Here is a 19,904-nt window from a genome sequence, read left to right on the forward strand (position 1 = left end):
TATTGAGTAATTGTGACTCTAAATTTAAATCACATAAATGGGGAATTATGAAGTGTGTAATGGGAGACAAGATCCTCTTCATAGTCTTAACATCAACTGAAAATGTTTGGCTGCAGTGGCTGCGAGGTATACAGTTACCAGTGATGAGCTACGAATGAACAGCTTCGCATAACTATTTGCGTTTTCACTTAATTTCATTGCAAGTGTGTAAATAAAAGGTCATAATACAAAATGTATAAATCCTTCCGAAACGACCTGTAAAGATTTACGAGACTGTGGATTTAGAGTTGTTAACTTATAATGATGTTTTATCGTTAAATCATTGTGAGATTTGTAATATCATTGTAGTATGGTATATGGATAAACGACTAACTACACAGCAGACAAAACTTGTTAACCCTTCCAAGACACGCATTTGTTGTTGTTGTTGTGGTCTTCAGTCCTGAGACTGGTTTGATGCAGCTCTCCATGCCACTCAATCCTGTGCAAGCTTCTTCATCTCCCAGTACCTACTGCAACCTACATCCTTCTGAATCTATTTATTGTATTCATCTCTTGGTCTTCCTCTACGATTTTTACCCTCCATGCTGCCCTCCAATACTAAATTGGTGATCCCTTGATGCCTCAGAACATGTCATACCAACCGATGACTTCTTCTAGTTAAGTTGTGCCACAAACTTCTCTTCTCCCCAATCCTATTCAATACCTCCTCATTAGTTATATGATCTACCCATCTAATCTTCAGCATTCTTCTGTAGCACCATATTTCAAAAGCTTCTATTCTGTTCTTGTCCAAACTAGTTATCGTCCATGTTTCACTTCCATACATTGCTACACTCCATACAAATACTTTCAGAGACGACTTCCTGACACTTAAATCTATACTCGATGTTAACAAATTTCTCTTCTTCAGAAAAGCTTTCCTTGTCATTGCCAGTCTACATTTGATATCCTCTCTACTTCGACCTTCGTCAGTTATTTTGCTCCACAAATAGCAAAACTCCTTTACTACTTCAAGTGTCTCATTTCCTAATCTAATTCCCCCAGCATCACCCGACTTAATTCGACTACATTCCATTACCCTCGTCTTGCTTTTGTTGATGTTCATCTTATATCCTCCTTTCATGACACTGTCCATTCCGTTCAACTGCTCTTCCAAGTCCTTTGCTGTCTCTGACGGAATTACAATGTCATCAGCGAACCTCAAAGTTTTTATTTCTTCTCCATGGATTTTAATACTTACTCCGAATTTTTCTTTTGTTTCCTTCACTGCTTGCTCAATATACAGATTGAATAACATCGGGGATAGGCTACAACCCTGTCGCACTCCCTTCCCAACCACTGCTTCCCTATCGTGCCCCTCGAGTCTTATAACTGCCATCTGGTTACTGTACAAATTGTAAATAGCCTTTCGCTCCCTGTATTTTACCCCTGCCACCTTCAGAATTTGAAAGAGAGTATTCCAGTCAACATTGTCAAAAGCTTTCTCTAAGTCTACAAATGCTAGAAACGTAGGTTTGACTTTCCTTAATCTAGCTTCTAATATAAGTCGTAGGGTCAGTATTGCCTCACGTGTTCCAATATTTCTACGGAATCCAAACTGATCTTCCCCGAGGTCAGCTTCTACCAGTTTTTCCATTCGTCTGTAGAGAATACGCGTTAGTATTTTGCAGCAGTGACTTATTACGCTGATAGTTCGGTAATTTTCACATCTGTCGACACCTTTTTTCTTTGGGATCGGAATTATTCTATTCTTCTTGAAGTCTGAGGGTATTTCGCCTGTCTCACACACCTTGCTCACCAGATGGTAGAGTTTTGTCAGGACTGGTTCTCCCAAGGCTGTCAGTAGTTCTAATGGAATGTTGTCTACTCCCTGGGCCTTGTTTCGACTCAAGTCTTTCAGTGCTCTGTCAAACTCTTCACGCAGTATCGTATCTCCCATCTCATCTTCATCTACATCCTCTTCCATTTCCATAATATTGTCCTCAAGTACATCTCCCTTGTATCGGCCCTCTATATACTCCCTCCATCTTTCTGCTTCCCTTCTTCGCTTAGAACTGGGTTTCCTTCTGAGTTCTTGATATTCATACGCATCTGATGACTTGGTTATCTTTGCCGGCCGGTGTGGCCGTGCGGTTCTAGGTACTTCAGTCTGGAACCGCGTGACCGCTACGGTCGCAGGTTCGAATCCTGCCTCGGGCATGGATGTGTGTGATGTCCTTAGGTTAGTTGGGTTTAAGTAGTTCTATGTTCTAGGGGACTGATGACCTCAGATGTTAAGTCCCATAGTGCTCAGAGTCATTTGAACCATTTTTTTTTTTTTTGTTATCTTGCCAGGCCTTCCTGCCTTTATCAGTGCATGGACTTAACGTCTCTATCTCGTGAAACAGAAATCATTTGTTGAAATCACACCTCAAACGTGGTTGGGGGCTTTATCTGTACAGATTCCTGTATAAATCAAAATTAAATCCATAGAAAGCATTAGAATCAAACTTAAAGTGTTGTGCACCCTCTAAATGCACTGTCTACTTACAAAGAAATAAAGGAGACTGCAGGAAGTATTAAGGCGCTAACTACATATCTAAGACGCTAACACAGGTGGTGTGTCTGGCAGTCGATAATGACAGCAAGAAATTTGATTCATACTAAAAGAAATTGCTAGTGCTACTGCATACAGGAAAACGAAAAAATGGGGTACTGAGAACAATATTTTTGTATTTATATTTTAGGTTCAATGATACGATTCGGGACAAAGTGCTCCTACAGGCTAATAATTTATGACGTTTGCAAAAACTGAGTGGAAATAATGACAATGAAGAAAAGTGTGGGTTAAAAAAGGTGTGAGTGAGGATTTCAGCTAACTGCTTCTGTTTTCTTAACTTGTATTTCAAAAAAGCAATGTGTAACTGACTGAACAGGAACAAAATTTAGAATTTGAAGGCAAGAGATGATACTGATAATTTTTCCAGACGGCGTGTCCAAACTTGCAAATAGTTTAGAAATATATGATATAAAGAGTGTTTCACATTGATTTACTATAGTCAGCTTACAGTTGTAAATAAGTTGCGTCAAATGAAAGAGTATCTGTGTTTTTCTTACAGCTGTCCAATATGAGCATAGTTTGTCACACGGCACACATCTATTCGCTAGGCGAGTTCTTCCCTAAAGTTGATCAGTATGTCTGGAGTACTTGTTGCAACAACTGCTTCAATCCTGTTTTTTTAAGTCGGGTTGATCAGCTTGTAGCGGACTTACCTGTACATGATCGTTCATGAACCTCTCCCGTGAACGTGGAGGCTATGCAGAATCAGCTCTGCCACCCAACCCCTTGTGGCCAGTCCAGTGGTCAGCTTGAACGTCGTCTAACCAATCACACACGAGTTACGCTACTGATGCGGCACACCATCTTGCTGCCAAATAAAGATCTGTGGTACAGGTTCTTCTAGTTGAGGAAAGAGCCATAGTTCTAGCAAATCAAGATAACAAACACCAGTTACACTTGCGTCACTGAAAAAGTAAGGCGCACAAAGTTTACGGCCTGATATGGCAGGAAAAACATTCGATTTAGGAGAATCTCGTTGCAAACTGACCTCCAGACGTTTGTTCGTGTTTCCACTTAGGTGAGATGTGGATTCATCACTGAATACGTCACGATCCAGAAAATCTTTATCGTCAGGCAGTAACATTTCGTTTGCAAATTTGATTTGCTGTTTCGTTTGATGTATTATTTAGAACTGCAAGTTCTTTTCGATGATGATGATGGTGATGATAATGTTTGGTTTAGATGGGCGCTCACTGCGCGGTCATCAGCTCCCATACTCATTTCGAAACATTCTGCACTACTGAACTGTTAATTAGCACAGAACATATGTTGAGGATGTGGTGAACACTACCATAAAACAGATGAAAGACTTGGCAAATGTGACGACTCCAATGGAAAATAACAGTAGGCATGCCAAACGATTATACTATCTGAGCATAGTTGATACATGTAATATGTGCGGATAAAAATATACTCCTAATAGGAACTAATAAAAAAATGTTTGAAAGTTTGTGATTATACAACACTGCTCTGCTCTGTGGACAAGGAATGCAAAACAGCGGAACAAAAACACGTGGATTCCACTCATAAACACACTATGTGATCAAAAGTACACGGACACCTGGCTGAAAATGACTTAAAAGTTCGTGGCGCCCTCCGTCGGTAATCCTGGAATTCAATATGGTGTTGTATCACCCTTAGCCTTGATGGTAGCTTCCACTCTCGCAGGCATACGTTCTATCAGGTGCTGGAATGTTTCTTCGGGAATGGCAGCCCATTCTTCACGAGGTGCTACACTCAGTAGAGGTATCGATATCGGTCAGTGACGCATGGCACGAATTCGGCGTTCCAAAACATCCCAAAGGTGTTCTATAGGATTCAGATTATGACTCTGTGCAGGCCAGTCCATTACAAATATGTTATTGTCATGTAAACACTCCGCCACAGGCTGTGCATTATGAACAGGTGCTCGACCGTGTTGAAAGATGCAATCGCCATCCCCGAATTGCTCTTCAACAGTGGGAAGCAAGAAGGAGCTTAAAATTGGTTAGATAGAGCAGCAGTCAGTCGTGGAATTAAGTTGCTTTAATATGACGTTTATAGTCACAACGCAGATCAGATTTCGACCTGTCTCAGGTCATTATCAATGCTAAAACAAAGACAATAGTATATATCACAATGTGATTTACAAAAGTTATAAGTCCATCACATCGTTGTCTTTTAATGTCAACATTACATACCAGTGCGGAAGTGTAGCAGTTGTTCGTGCTCAAGTGAATACTTACAGAGTTCAACCATTACTGTCGTAAAATTATTGAGGAGATGGAGATCTTTTGCCCTCAAAGAAATGTTAAGTGTAACCTGATCAATGATCAGGTCATAATGAAAGCAGCCTATTTGAAAGCAGTGAAAAATTCGACCCTGGGGCTCTCAAAGACCAGGTTTTTTTTTCTTTATTGTTATTTTGATCACCTTATACAAAGGCGGGCTGTCAGCAGCATAGGACGCCGCTCTTCAGCCTTGAGTGGTACAATAAGTATTACATATAGGTGGCACAGATAAGACAATAAAAACGGCGGGCAAAAACTGGAGACACGAAAAACAAAAAACATGATGCCGTTCACGCTGGACGAGAAAAATCACTAACACTAGTTGACACGGCGCACATAACATGGATGACGGCGACGGCACACATGAACAGTGGTGGCGTGACGGCGAAAGAACACTAAACACAAAACGAAGGCACACACACGAGACGCTGATGGCAATGATCTCCGGCGCGCGAATGTTCACTGAACATGTGCGAGTCCGGGGACCTGCCAAGAGAGGAGGAGGGGGGGGAAGAGGGAGAGGGAGAGGGGAGAGCAGAGATGCCACGGGCAGGGGAGATAGGGGGAAGGGAGGAAGGGGGAGGGGAAGCCCGGAGTAAGAAGGGTGGAGGAAGGGGGATGGGGGGAAAAGGAGAGAGAAGGGAGGGAGGGTGCCTAAAGGAAAAGACACAGGAAGTGGGAGGGGGAGGATCAAAGTTGATAGGAGGGATAGATGGAGGGGAGGAAGACATCATCAGGGAGGGGGAGCTGGCGGAAGCCACCTTGGGAGAGGGTAAGGAGGGTGGAGAGATGGAGACCGGGTGGGACGTGGGAATACAGGCGGGGCAGTGGGCGGGGGTGGGAGAGGATGGGTGAGACAAGTGGGTGAGGAGGATCGAGTTTGCAGGAGGTGCACAGGATCCATATCCTTTCAAGGAAAAGGAGGAGGTGGGGGAAGGGAATGAGATCGTACAGGATCCGTGTGGGAGAGGGGAGACAGATGCGATAGGCGAGGTGGAGAGCATGGCGTTCAAGGTTTTAAAGGGATTTATAAAAGGTAGGGGGGGGCATAGATCTAGGCCGGATGGGCGTAACAAAGGATAGGGCGGATGAGGGATTTATAGGTGTGGAGGATGGTGGAGGGGTCCAGACCCCACGTACGGCCGGAAAGGAGATTGAGGAGACGGAGTCGGGAACGTGCCTTGGCTTGGATTGTCCGGAGATGGGGAGTCCAGGAGAGGCGACGGTCGAGGGTGACGCCAAGGTACTTAAGGGTGGGAGTGAGGGCGATAGGACGGCCATAGATGGTGAGATAGAAATCAAGGAGGCGAAAGAAAGGGGTGGTTTTGCCTACAATGATCGCCTGCGTTTTGGAGGGATTGACCTTGAGCAACCACTGGTTGCACCAAGCAGTGAACCGGTCAAGATGGGATTGGAGAAGGTGTTGGGAGTGCTGCAGGGTGGGGGCAAGGGCAAGGAAGGTGGTGTCATCGGCAAACTGGAGAAGGTGGACAGGGGGTGACGGCGGCAGCATGTCCGCCATATACAAAAGGTACAGAAGGGGGGAGAGGACGGAGCCTTGGGGCACACCGGCGGAGGGGAAACAGGTGTTGGAATCTGTGTTATGGATGGTGACGTAGGACCGACGGTGGGAGAGAAAGGAGCCAATCAGATGGACGTAGTTAATGGGAAGGGCGAAGGTTTGGAGCTTGAAGAGGAGACCGGAATGCCATACACGGTCATAAGCACGTTCGAGGTCCAGGGAGAGGAAGGTCGTGGAGCAACAGGAATTAAGCTGTTCGGAAAGGAGATGAGTGAGGTGAAGGAGAAGGTCGTCAGAAGAGAAGGACGGCCGAAAGCCACACTGGGTAACGGGAAGGAGGCGGTGTTGGCGGAGATGCTGATGGATGCGTCAGGTGAGGATAGATTCCAGGACCTTGCTGAAGACCGAGGTAAGGCTGATGGGATGGTAGGAGGAGACGGCGGTTTGCCAGGTTTAAGGAACATCAGGATATGGGAGGTTTTCCACAAGTCTGGGTAGTAACCGCTGGACAGGACTACATTGTAGAGCCTGGCCAGGGTGGAGAGGAAAGAGACAGGAGCTTCACGAAGGTGACAGTAGGTGACACGATCGTGACCAGCAGCGGTGTTATGTTTCGTTTGGAGTGTAACAATAAGATCCTGTGTAGTGACAGGGGCATTGAGTTCCGTGTGTGCAATGTTGTCCAAGTACTGGAAGCCAGGTGCGAGGGCAGGGACAGAGGTGTCAGTTCGATCGCGGACATCTGGGAAGAGGGAGTTATCGAACTGGGGATCATCAGGGATGGAAAAGACATCGGAGAGGTAGGAGGCAAAGTGATTGGCCTTACTAAGGGTGTCAGGGAAGGGGTGATCATCATGGAGAAGAAGATAGTAGGGGGAGGGTTTAGTTCCAGTAAGGCGATGGAAGGCTGACCAGAACTTGGACGAGTTGATAGGTAGGGTAGTATTTAAACGGGTGCATGTCTGTCGCCAGTCCCGGCGTTTCTTAGCCGCGAGCAAATTACGAATGTGACGCTGGAGTTGCCGGTGGCGTCGTAGTGTGTCCGGGTCACGCATGCGGAGGAAGGCACGGTAGAGACGACGGGATTCATGGAGGAGGAGGACAGCCTGTAGGGGAAAGGTAGGACGGTGGGGGTGGATGGCGACAGTAGGGACGTGGGCCTCGACGGCCTCAGACAAGGTCTGCTGGTGAAAGGAGGCGGCATGGGTGACATCGTCAGGGTGGTGGTAGGTGAAGGGGTGGCTATCGACCTGGGTGGAAAGGGTATCCCGGTAGGCATTCCAGTTGGCACAGGTATAGTCATGGACGTACTTTGGGGGAGGGTAATTACGAGGGTCGGGGCGATGGCGACGACCGTCTGAAATGGTGAGGAGGACAGGGAGATGGTCGCTACCAATAGGCTCCAGGACATCCACCGTTATGCGGCCAAGGAGGTTAGGGGAGGAAAGGAAAACATCGGGAGTGGAGATGGATTCGGGACGGGTGTGCTGGGGGCTGGGGATGAGGCCGCCCTGAAGGGAGGAGAGGAACCGATGCCACCGCCGTAACTGGGCGGCGGAAAGACTATGGATGTTGAGTTCGGCGGCGACCATGTAGGAGAAGGTACGGTCAACGTGGGAGAGGAAGTCGAAGGGAATAGGGGCATTATGGCGGACATAGATGGTGGCGCAGGTGACGGTAAGGCCGGCGAAGAAGAGACTAAGGATCAGGTGTTCGGTGGGGTCGGGAAGGAGAGGTTGGAACCAAATGGGGATCTGGCAGTGGTGACCAATGGCAACTCCGCCACGCGCAATCAGGAGAGGATTGTAGGAGCGGTGAAGGAGGTAGGGCGAAGTGTGGATGGTGTGGTGGGGTTGGAGGAAGGTTTCATTGAGGAAGAAGGCATCCGCGCGGTGGCTGGCAAGGGTGTGCAGGAAGAGGTTCTTGTTGGCGGGAAGGGAGCGGATATTGTTGAAAAGGATACGGTGCTGTCGCGCCAGGGATTTAGACGAGGGTGTCAAGACAGGAGAAGGTGAAATGGGCCTGGTTGTTGGAGTAGGTGGCGTACATTTTGAGGTGGAAAACGGAATGGGCGGCGAGGGATATCTTTCGGAAGGTGTGGGGGCGCTGAAAAGGATGAACATTCTAAAGGATGATGGTGAGGAATCTGATGATGTCCTCAGCGGTAGGGGGCAGGCGAAGGGAATTGCCGGGAGGGGTGGGGGCATCCAGAGGGCGGACAGGAACGGTGAGTTCAGGAGTGGTAGGAGGGGGTCGGGCCTTACATTTCTGGGAGTAAGTAGGATGAGGGAGGTTACAGGTATTGCAGGAGGGGGGGGGGACTGGAGATTGGGGCACTGCCGTAAGAAGTGGGCTTGTCTACAGTGCAGGCAGGGGGGGCCCTCGTGGCACTCAGATGTCATGTGTGCATTATACCATAAGCACCTCTGGCAGCGGAGGGATTGAGGAGGGGAACGGGAGGGGTCAACTTTATAACGTTGGTTAAAGAGGAGGGCACCCTCCTTCAGGAGACGGTCTATGGAGGGGGCGTGCTCGGAAAAGACCCGCATAAGGTGGGTGGGGCCAGCAGAGTTGCGGATGCAGCAAACCGCATGCACCTCCAGATGGGGATGTGCCTGAAGCTCCGCCAACACCTCCTCCTCCGTGATCGTCGGAGTAAGCCGAGTGATCACGGCGGTGAGGGTTGGCGGGCGACGCGAAGGTTGGGGTTGGCGGGAGGGAGGTGGGGAAGGGGCAGTAGTAAGGGAGGCAAGAGGGCCAAAGCGGGTGACAGGGATGCGGGAAAGGAGATCCGTGTGAAGGGTAGGGCTGGTGGAAGAGATGATGACCGAATCACGGCGAGGAGTGAGGAGGGAGATGGGGGCACCGGGAAAATGCTGGCGAAGGAAGAGGGTGAGGTTCCGGGCCTCAAGAAGGGAGGGATCAGGACGGGAGAGGAGATAGCGGTAGGGGGAGGTGGTGGAGGAGGAGGAGGAGGAGGAGGAGGAGGAGGAGGAGGAGGAAGGAGGAAGGGGTGGGGATACATCCATGGCATCCTGGGCCGTGGAGGGGGGACGAAGCGGAGCCTTTTTAGGAGTAGAGGAGGCAGGGGTGCTACTGGGGCGGTTGACGGCGGCAGAGGAGGTGTGGGGGATTGGAGCAACTGGAATGTGGTGGTGCTGGAGTCGGCGCCGGAGATGGTGAGGGTGATGACAAAGGCGACGGTGATGATGATGATGAAGGTGAAGGGGAGAGTTGAGAGTGGGCCATGGCCCTCTGGGCGACCACCCTAGCGGGTGTCGCGGAAACGGAAGGAGCAGAGGGAGAGAGTGGTGGGAAGGGATTAGAGGAGGCGCGGGAGGAAGGAGCCGGGGCGACAAATAGTGAGGGAGATGGGAGAGTGAGGAGTGGGAGGAAGGACTGAGGGGGGGGGGGTGACTGGGCACAACATGTGATAGTGGTGGCAGCGGCGGAGGTGGAGGTGTATATGATGGCAGTGGTGGTGGCTGTAGAAGAGGTGGTGGGGATTTACATTACGTATGGTAAGGGGAAAAACACAGGACAAGACAAAGAAGCAAACGAGTGACGGGCAGGGCGACGAGAGACACAGAGTAGAAGGGCACGGAGAATGATGAAGGACAAAGGAGACTGGGGCCGAAGCCCCACTCTGCTTTCGCTGAGGGGGAGGGGGGCGACATGGCTGGCTGGCTGGCTGGCTGGCTGGCTGGCTGGCTGGCTGGCTGGCTGGCTGGCTGGCACGCCGCCTCCGCTGCTGCTCCTGCTGCTCCTGCTGCTCCTGCTGCTCCTGCTAGCTAGGACCACTGCTGGCTTGCTGGCACCTGCAACACCTATCACTTCGATTGGTACCGTAATGGCACAATCGAAGGGCGGTATTCAAACGAATTACCGCCGGAGATGAAAGATCAGTTGCAACATCACGCCATTATGTAGCAGCCACTTGCATAAGATCCAAACGAGTACCACTTTCATAACACTATATTTACATACAGGGTGTTTCAAAAATGACCGGTATATTTGAAACGGCAATAAAAACTAAACGAGCAGCGATAGAAATACACCGTTTGTTGCAATATGCTTGGGACAACAGTACATTTTCAGGCAGACAAACTTTCGAAATTACAGTAGTTACAATTTTCAACAACAGATGGCGCTGTGGTCTGGGAAACTCTATAGTACGATATTTTCCACATATCCACCATGCGTAGCAATAATATGGCGTAGTCTCTGAATGAAATTACCCGAAACCTTTGACAACGTGTCTGGCGGAATGGCTTCACATACAGAAGAGATGTACTGCTTCAGCTGTTCAATTGTTTCTGGATTCTGGCGGTACACCTGGTCTTTCAAGTGTCCCCACAGAAAGAAGTCACAGGGGTTCATGTCTGGCGAATAGGGAGGCCAATCCACGCCGCCTCCTGTATGTTTCGGATAGCCCAAAGCAATCACACGATCATCGAAATATTCGTTCAGGAAATTAAAGACGTCGGCCGTGCGATGTGGCCGGGCACCATCTTACATAAACCACGAGGTGTTCGCAGTGTCGTCTAAGGCAGTTTGTACCGCCACAAATTCACGAAGAATGTCCAGATAGCGTGATGCAGTAATCGTTTCGGATCTGAAAAATGGGCCAATGATTCCTTTGGAAGAAATGGCGGCCCAGACCAGTACTTTTTGAGGATGCAGGGACGATGGGACTGCAACATGGGGCTTTTTGGTTCCCCATATGCGCCAGTTCTGTTTATTGACGAAGACGTCCAGGTAAAAATAAACTTCGTCAGTAAACCAAATGCTGCCCACATGCATATCGCCGTCATCAATCCTGTGCACTATATCGTTAGCGAATGTCTCTCGTGCAGCAATGGTAGCACCACTGAGGGGTTGCCGCGTTTGAATTTTGTATGGATAGAGGTGTAAACTCTGGCGCATGAGACGATACGTGGACGTTGGCGTCATTTGGACCGCAGCTGCAACACGGCGAACGGAAACCCGAGGCCGCTGTTGGATCACCTGCTGCACTAGCTGCGCGTTGCCCTCTTTGGTTGCCGTACGCAGTTGCCCTACCTTTCCAGCACATTCATCCGTCACGTTCCCAGTCCGTTGAAATTTTTCAAACAGATCCTTTATTGTATCGCTTTTGGGTCCTTTGGTTACATTAAACCTCCGTTGAAAACTTCGTCTTGTTGCAACAACACTGTGTTCTAGGCGGTGGAATTCCAACACCAGAAAAATCCTCTGTTCTAAGGAATAAACCATGTTGTCTACAGCACACTTGCACGTTGTGAACAGCACACGCTTACAGCAGAAAGACGACGTACAGAATGGCGCACCCACAGACTGCGTTGTCTTCTATATCTTTCACATCACTTGCAGCGCCATCTGTTGTTGAAAATTGTAACTACTGTAATTTAGAAAGTTTGTCCGCCTGAAAATGTACTGTTGTCCCAAGCATATTGCAACAAACGGTGTATTTCTATCGCTGCTCGTTTAGTTTTTATTTCCGTTTCAAATATACCGGTCATTTTTGAAACACCCTGTAACTTATTGCATTAGAATAACACACAAACTCATGAGGGTAACTATTAGCAACAATTAATACGTAAAATTGTCATTTTTCAGAATAAGTTCAAATGGTTCAAATGGCTCTGAGCACTATGGGACTTAACATCTGAGGTCATCAGTCCCATAGAACTTAGAACTACTTAAACCTAACTAACCTAAGGACATCACACACATCCATGCCCGAGGCAGGATTTGAACCTGCGACCGTAGTGGTCGCGCGGTTCCAGACTGAAGCTCCTAGAACCGCTCGGTCACCAGCGGCAGGCTTTCAGAATAAGTGTTCATCACGGTTTATCATATTGTTCTTATTTCTCGACCACTAAGTGCAACATATTGAAATGATGCTTACAAGCGCTACTAGCGTCAACAAAGTGCATTTTGTAAATAAAGTTCATGTTATATATTTTGTCAAGTAACAACTAATCAAGTTAAGACAGGTCCCAACAAGATAAAATATGCAATACTTCCTATAACGTACTTTATGTAGCCGTATCAGTTTTTATAATTAATTTTAGCCCATGAGGCGTAACTGTCACTTTTACAAGCAATAGTAATTTTAAACATCTAGCACATTACAGACATGATACAAAGTAAGAATTCTAATTTTTACATAGTTTTACTCATAATAATTTCATGTTACAACTTAGTTACTGTACAACGTAAATATTACAAAAATGTCGTCAAAACTGTAACTGCAGGCGCAGCTCATAGAGGGCGCCACACGCTAAACCGATGTGTACTGTGAAGTCAACAAATAATTTTGCGACAGTAATCTGTAAGCATTCACTTGAGCACGAACAACTGCTGCAGTTGCGCACTGGTATGTAATGTTAACATTAAAAGACCACTATGTGATGGACTTATAACTTTTGTAAATCACATTGTGATATATACTATTGTCTTTGTTTTAGCATTGATAATGGCCTGACACAGGTCGAAATCTGATCTGCGTTGTGACTATAAATGTCATATTAAAGCAACTTAATTCCACGACTGACTGCTGCTCTATCTAACCCAATATAACCACAGTCGTTGCGTGCACCCACCCCATGGAGGGCAACCTGAGGTGCTTAAAACATTAATGTAGGCCTGTGCTGTTATAGTGCCACGCGAAACAACAAGGGGTGAAAGCCCCCTCCATGAAAAACATGACCACACCATAACACCACCACCTCCGAATTTTACTGTTGGCACTACACACGCTAGCAGATGACGTTCACCGAGCATTCGCCACACCCATACCCTGCCAGCGGTTCGCCTCATTGCGTACCGTAATTCGTAACTCCAAACAACGTTTTTCGACTGTTCAGTCGTCCAATGTTTTCGCTCCTGATACCAAGCGAGGCGTCGTTTTGCATTTACTGGCTTGATGTGTGGCTTATGAGCAGCCCCTCGACCATGAAATCCATGTTTTCTCACCTCCCACCTAACTGTCATAGTACCTGCAGTGGATCCTGATGCAGTTTGGAATTCCTGTGTGATGGGTTAGATAGATGTCTGCCTATTGCACATTACGACCCTCTTCCACTGTCGGCGGTCTCTGTCAGCCAACAGACGAGGTCGGCATATACACTTTTGTGCTGTACGTGTCCCTTCACGTTTCCGCTTCACTATCACATCGGAAATTGTGGACCTAGGGATGTTTAGGAGTGTGGAAAGCTCGTGTACAGACGTACGACACAAGTGATACCAAATCTCCTGACGATGTTCGAAGTCCGTGAGTTCCGCAGAGCGCCCCATTCTGCTCTCTCACGATGTGTAATGACTACTGAGGTCGCTGATATGGAGAACCTCGCAGTAGGTGGCAGCACAACGCACCTAATATGAAATATGTTTTTGGGGGTGTTCGGATACCTTTGACCATACAGTGCAGGAGGAAAAGACTCCTCATGACGGCGGGAGGGGGAAGTGAGTGGCGGACTCAGCGGAGGGATTCAGTTGTGTTGCTGGCGAGCAAGTGGCGTTCCGTACTGTTGGACATGAGAATAACCCGCCAGCTGTAAGTGAATATTGTTTCTGGATGATGCAGTTCTACTGAGGTGCTATGTTCAGCCGTCGTTACCACCCGGCCTTTTTTCTGTTCATTCGTCTGCAGTGCGCCTCTTATGGATGACTGATTTGTTTCTTTTGGTACCTGAATCATGTACTCCACGTCAGAATGGTTTTGAGGGTGCTTATTAACGAGCAGGTTCAAATGGTTCAAATGGTTCTGAGCACTATGGGACTTTAAGTGCTGAGGTCATCAGTCCCCTAGAACTTAGAACTACTTAAACCTAACTAACCTAAGGACATCACACACATCCATGCCCGAGGCAAGATTCGAACCTGCGACCGCTCGGCCACCCTGGCCGGCAACGAGCAGGTTGTGTTTGGATATTGATACTAACTAGTACTCACAAACAAGCTTCGTGCCCTGTCACTCTTTATAGAAGCGCCTGTGTTTATGACCTGTTGCAGGTGCGACCTGGGATGTTGTCTTTTTTTATTTTTGTTAATTATTGAACAGGGTGCTACGATTCGTCTATCGGTATTCGAGGACTGGATGAAAGGAGAGCACCGCCAGGGATAAAAGTCTACAAAAATGAAAGGGAAGGAACCATTACTTATGTATTACCCGGAAGAACCGTCGTTCGTAGATGCTCGTTCACTTGAGTTCGGTCCGGTGTGAACCAGGCTGTACGGCGCCGTCCAGAAACTCGCACCTGTGGCGCCCTCTTTGGTGCGCGAATAGTTGCCACTTGTATATTGCCATCTGGTGTGGGTATCAGCCACACAAACGATGCTGTCGATTTTGTCGACGAATCCACATTACAGACAGCGCAAATTATTGCATTCAATTGGTTTTGGAGTCTTCGGCATAATCATGAACTCGCAAGCGTGTACTTTGTTTAATGACTTCCTTAAACATTCATATTATTTAACATTTCGTTTACTAGGCGTCGGAACTGAAACGACAGATCTCCGGCAGACGAGGAACGCGACATCAACGTGGAATACAATATCTGGAGCTATCTAGGTCTCGTTAGTGTACAGAGAAAGCTGAATTTCACAAGATTATGTATGCGATACAAACAGATGAATTTTTCCGTCATACGCGACCACAAAATGATTTCTGTAGTTGTACAACAAATTGCTGCTAATGCCATAGGTGCCGGTCGGGGTGGCCAAGCGGTTCTAGGCGCTACAGTCTAGAACCGCGCGACCGCTACGGTCACAGATTCAAATCCTGCCTCGGGCATGGGTGTGTGTGATGTCCTTAGGTTAGTTAGGTTTAAGTAGTTCTATGTTCTAGGGGACTGATGACCTCAGAAGTTATGTCCCATAGTGCTCAGAGCCATTTGAACCATTTGAACCAATGCCATATGTCTGTAGTTCTGTGGATCGTACCTGCGACTCATGTTAAAGAGTGAAACGAGTGACAGACTGTTGCTATACGGTAATAATTCTTGTATGTAGTAACTTACGGGTAGAGTAACGCATGTAGTAGTTCTTCTTCTTTTAATGATGTTCATGCTAGACATCCGAAGCAGTGCATACGAACGATACATTGACGCTACTGCACACTTAATTGGCCAACGACACAACAACAGTTACTGACCGTAGAGAAGTGTAAACGTCTTGCGCCATAACAGACGAATCACGTTTTTGCTTGGACATGAACGATACGCTGCGTTCTAGAGACCTCGGCATGCCGTCTGGGCGAAGCGAGTAGAAGGGATGTTGTGAGCTGGACGAGGATTTTTGATGTTACGGACACTTTTAATCACTGTAAATTGCTACTATTTTGTGGACGTCGCCTTTTTATTTCCAAATGCATTATTATTAGCCTGAAATGAAGTCGATCTAAATTATCCTTCGTTTTACTCATCTTTATTCGTAGAATAGTAGCTCGCGAGTGTCTTCTTTCATACCCATTTCCAGTGCAGAAGAATGTACGTAGTGATCGTTTCGTTCTAAGTGTTTTGGTTGGCGTTAATAGTTTAACTGCTTACGTCACCTTCTTTTTACGTTGAAAGTTTTTTGCATTTTTATAGAACATTACAATTTTAATATTACAAAACATATTCTTCAGCCTGAATTCAGTAGCCGTAACTTAAACAATGAATGTCCTGGAAAGAACCATATACTATCTCGCGTCCTTGCCTACAACGTAGCACTTAACACAAGAACCAATACCAACTGTTTATCATATTTTAATTGCCGGTTTCTGTATCTCTTCCCTGTCCTAAGTAATAACTAGCGAAGAAATTAATTCCGTTAACCACTCTAATAATCTACTTCATACATAATAGTAATTAACTTTTAGTACATGATACTGTTAATGAGAAATGTGCATTCAATTTGTACGAGTTTTAGTATTTGCCACATTCTGTTGTAGTTTTCGTTCCGTTCGCAAGCGTTATAACGTGGTATTTTTTAAATCCTTGTCTGCATAGCACTCAGTTACAGTCTTTAGTTGGTTCGTAGAATTTGTTGTTGGTACAAATTTTATGATGAAACCTGTGTATTGCGAGTCTTGTGGAGACATGTCTCTGGTTCCAACATTCTCTGCTCCTGCAGTCATCCAGCGTGACTGGTGTGTTATAGAACTCCAGGTCTATCTCCTTCTTTCAGTCCATGATAATCAAATCCGGATACGGTCCCGTAGAAGGTAGCCAGTTTTGTAATCTGGTCGTCTCTGAAATAAGACTATTTCATGAGTACATACGTGAGTCTGTGGGCGCCTTTTTTGTCGTCTCTAGTATCTGTTTCATGAACATCGTCATTGCGTTTTTTATACTTTTCATATCGCCGATCTTAAGTTTTTCTCATACGATCTCTATTCCACACATTACGAGTGGCGCCACTGACGCTTCGACTAGCGCCATCGTTGCGCTTGTCGATGGACTAGTTACGTTCCTCATATTGTATGAGGTCCCGAATATACATGTCGAAAGCTGTTGTTGTTGTTGTTGTAATGTAAGTCCCAGGTAGTTTCATTTCTCTACATTTGCATTGCTTCATTCTATGGAGTTGTACAATCTTTGGGTGATATCTTTTCCTCCCTCCCTGATTGTAATTTGAACTGCCTTTCCTTGGTTTACTTTTAGGTCAGTTTCCTTTGTCCAAGTTTCTGTTCTTTCTAGTGCCTTCTGTAGCTCCTCTATTGGTACTGATCCTGTCACCCATGCCGTCTGCGGACCTAATCATTTCTGCTTTTGAATCTTCCTCTAGTAAAAATAACGTCAGTCAGAAATATTTTATTTCCTATTTGTGTCTACAACTAATTCTTTCAATCACGACTTCTTGTTTCTTTCTGGAATTAACATTTCGGTAATTTTCTACATGTCAGTGAGATATTATTTCGAAAATCGTTTAAACGTAAAATTGAACGTTTTAGACGCTGTCGTTTATGCATTGGTGGGAGTGAATCATAACATCTGTCTTATGATCTGAGGATGGCCGGTGACGGCCGAAACCATTAATTTTATATGGAAATTGTTGTGATTGTGTCCGGCAGTAAATTATTTTTATTTTATTTTTGTATTTGTGCATACTTTCTCTTCGTACCATCTGCATCCTAGTCACCTGCTCTGGTTCCTGCAGCATCCGAGTGCGGTCATACAGATGATTTCTTGCTTCTAATGTTACAATAACAATGTGATTGTTGATGCTGAAGTTCTCGGCACAGTTGTTCTCTCATAAACGTTATGAGGAATTAGACCTACGATATTCTGTAAATCACCGTACACACTCATTTTGTAGTACTTCCAGTCTATTAATACGTTTGTTGACAACATGAATCATCTGAAGGCAACCCACAATGTTATTCGCATTACTCTCATCCTTGAAAGCAACTGCGGGGTTTAGTACATTTCTGCGTTTATACTCATGTAGAGAGCAAATATCAACAGCGAATTTGTTATCATTATTAACGTTGCCGGTGAATATTCTGCAGTCATACTGTGACTAATTTGGGTCCGTATACACGGAAGTTGAAAGGAAGGACCATATTGGAACTAATTTCTTTTCTTACAGTAAGAGATAGGCCCCTAAAACATCCTCCTACGCTAACAAAAAAAGAAAATGGCTCTGAGCACTACGGGACTTAACATCTTAGGTCATCAGTCCCCTAGAACTTATAACTACTTAAACCTAACTAACCTAAGGACATCACACACATCCATTCCCGAGGCAGGATTCGAACCTGCGACCGTAGCAGTCCCGCGGCTCCGGACTGAAGCGCCTAGAATCGCACGACCACCGCGGCCGACCCTACGCTAACACATATCATTAAACGACCTATGCGTGTCAGATACGTAATCCGAAAATCGCAGTGTCATTGGTTGTTGGTAAAGACTTCGCTAAACATTGTAGCATTTTCAGGAGTTGTTTCAGTTTAGTTTTACCCGTACATTGAAATGTGACTTCTTGTCAGAATAATTTTTGAAGCTTTCAGATCATATTAATGATCCATGACCTTTCTAGGCAATAGTATGCAAGATAAGTTTTAATTGTAGAATAGATATGAAGGTAACACTAACTATACGATATGGTGTTTCGAAAAGAATCTGTACATTATTTCAATTTGCTTCGTCTTAAACTCTGTCCTGTATCTGTTTATTTATTAATAATAACAGTTTTAATAGATTTCTTACCCGTTCTCAGCGATTTTCATAAATGCAGAGCCATTCTGAAAGTGAGGTTTTTTTTTCAGTATGTTCTGCTGAGCCCTCGTCGAACTGCTCAGCGTATCGCGCTGCTAACCATGACGAAGGTGGAGGTGACGTCAGAGAAAGCAAGGTATGGAATCGATTTAATTTCCTTCTTCCGCATTGTGTAACCTAGTTTGACAGATTCGATATTTCTTTCATGTCTTATACTACATGTTGTCCAAAGCCGAATTCTTATCAAGTCACTATTGTCCTTATCATATTTTGTCTAACATTTCTTGTACAATCGGTACGTCAACATCTGATTTCAAGTCATCAGTTAAGTAAGTTTTTTATGATTCGACCATGAACAATACATTATCTGTGAAGCTTTGCTTAGCGTATGTTTCTCCCTTTGTTTGTCCCTTGTGCATTCACTTCCGCTTCATTCAATAAAGGCGGAGAATCTGGACAAGTTTTTAAAACATCATGATTTGGTTCAACAGGTGCATGTCTCTCTCTGCTGAAACCTCCAGTTTGTGTCAAACAATAGACTATCTTTAAGTATACAGAAAAACGATATTAATTAACAGTACAACTGTGCAGTCGTAACCAGATGTATTGGGATAAATGTTTAGATCGCACATTAACTGCATCACAGTACTAGATTACGGGAGAGTATCTGATTTACATGTAAACTGAAGCACCTGACCAAAGTCAGTCAACAAGTATTTTAATGATGTTACAAATAATGATTTTACAAGGTAAGACTCGGAATCTGTAAATTATCAGCTATTTAAAATAACCTGGAGGTATACTCTGAACATACAGAGAATTCTTACAATTATAGTTTATGATCACGTTACATTCAATCCAAGTCATCATAAAATTTCGTGTCTCATGTTGTCTTACTGATAGGTTACAGGCTATAGGTTATAGACAAAAAGCCTACGTCCCTTCAGGAGGAAAAGACGATAGTTTTTGCTGTAGGAAATAAACGTTCTGTGGAAGCTCAGGCATCCTGTCCACTTACTACAATAAGCGTCTTTGAGAGTTGCTTTAAGATTTTTTAAGACATGTCAGGACAATAAAGACAAACCAGTTCGACATTAGTGAGATGTTGGAAAACGTGTATTAGCGCTGACAGCCAGTTATAGTGGGTGATCCAAATAACCACAGCTGCGTGAAAGAGTTGAGTTCATGAGTACATGGCAGTATACACGCCTGATCGAAAATATCTGGACACCAGTACGCTTTCGGAATTGACCAGCAGATCTGACGAGAGGCAAATCAGCTGTGTGAAAGGGGTCGGCGCGTGC

General features: G+C 45.7%; 1 protein-coding gene across 1 annotated transcript in view; it reads left to right on the forward strand.

Moving 5' to 3' along the window:
* The window catches only part of LOC126188776 (uncharacterized), a 232,815-nt gene that overhangs the window by 124,873 nt on the left and 88,038 nt on the right, over nt 1–19,904 (forward strand). Inside the window, exon 2 of the mRNA XM_049930387.1 lies at nt 18,651–18,736. Coding sequence (XP_049786344.1) covers nt 18,651–18,736 — 86 coding nt within the window. The remainder of the gene's footprint in view (nt 1–18,650; nt 18,737–19,904) is intronic.

This window comes from Schistocerca cancellata, chromosome 5 (assembly GCF_023864275.1).
Source record: "Schistocerca cancellata isolate TAMUIC-IGC-003103 chromosome 5, iqSchCanc2.1, whole genome shotgun sequence".
Lineage (NCBI taxonomy): Eukaryota > Metazoa > Arthropoda > Insecta > Orthoptera > Acrididae > Schistocerca > Schistocerca cancellata.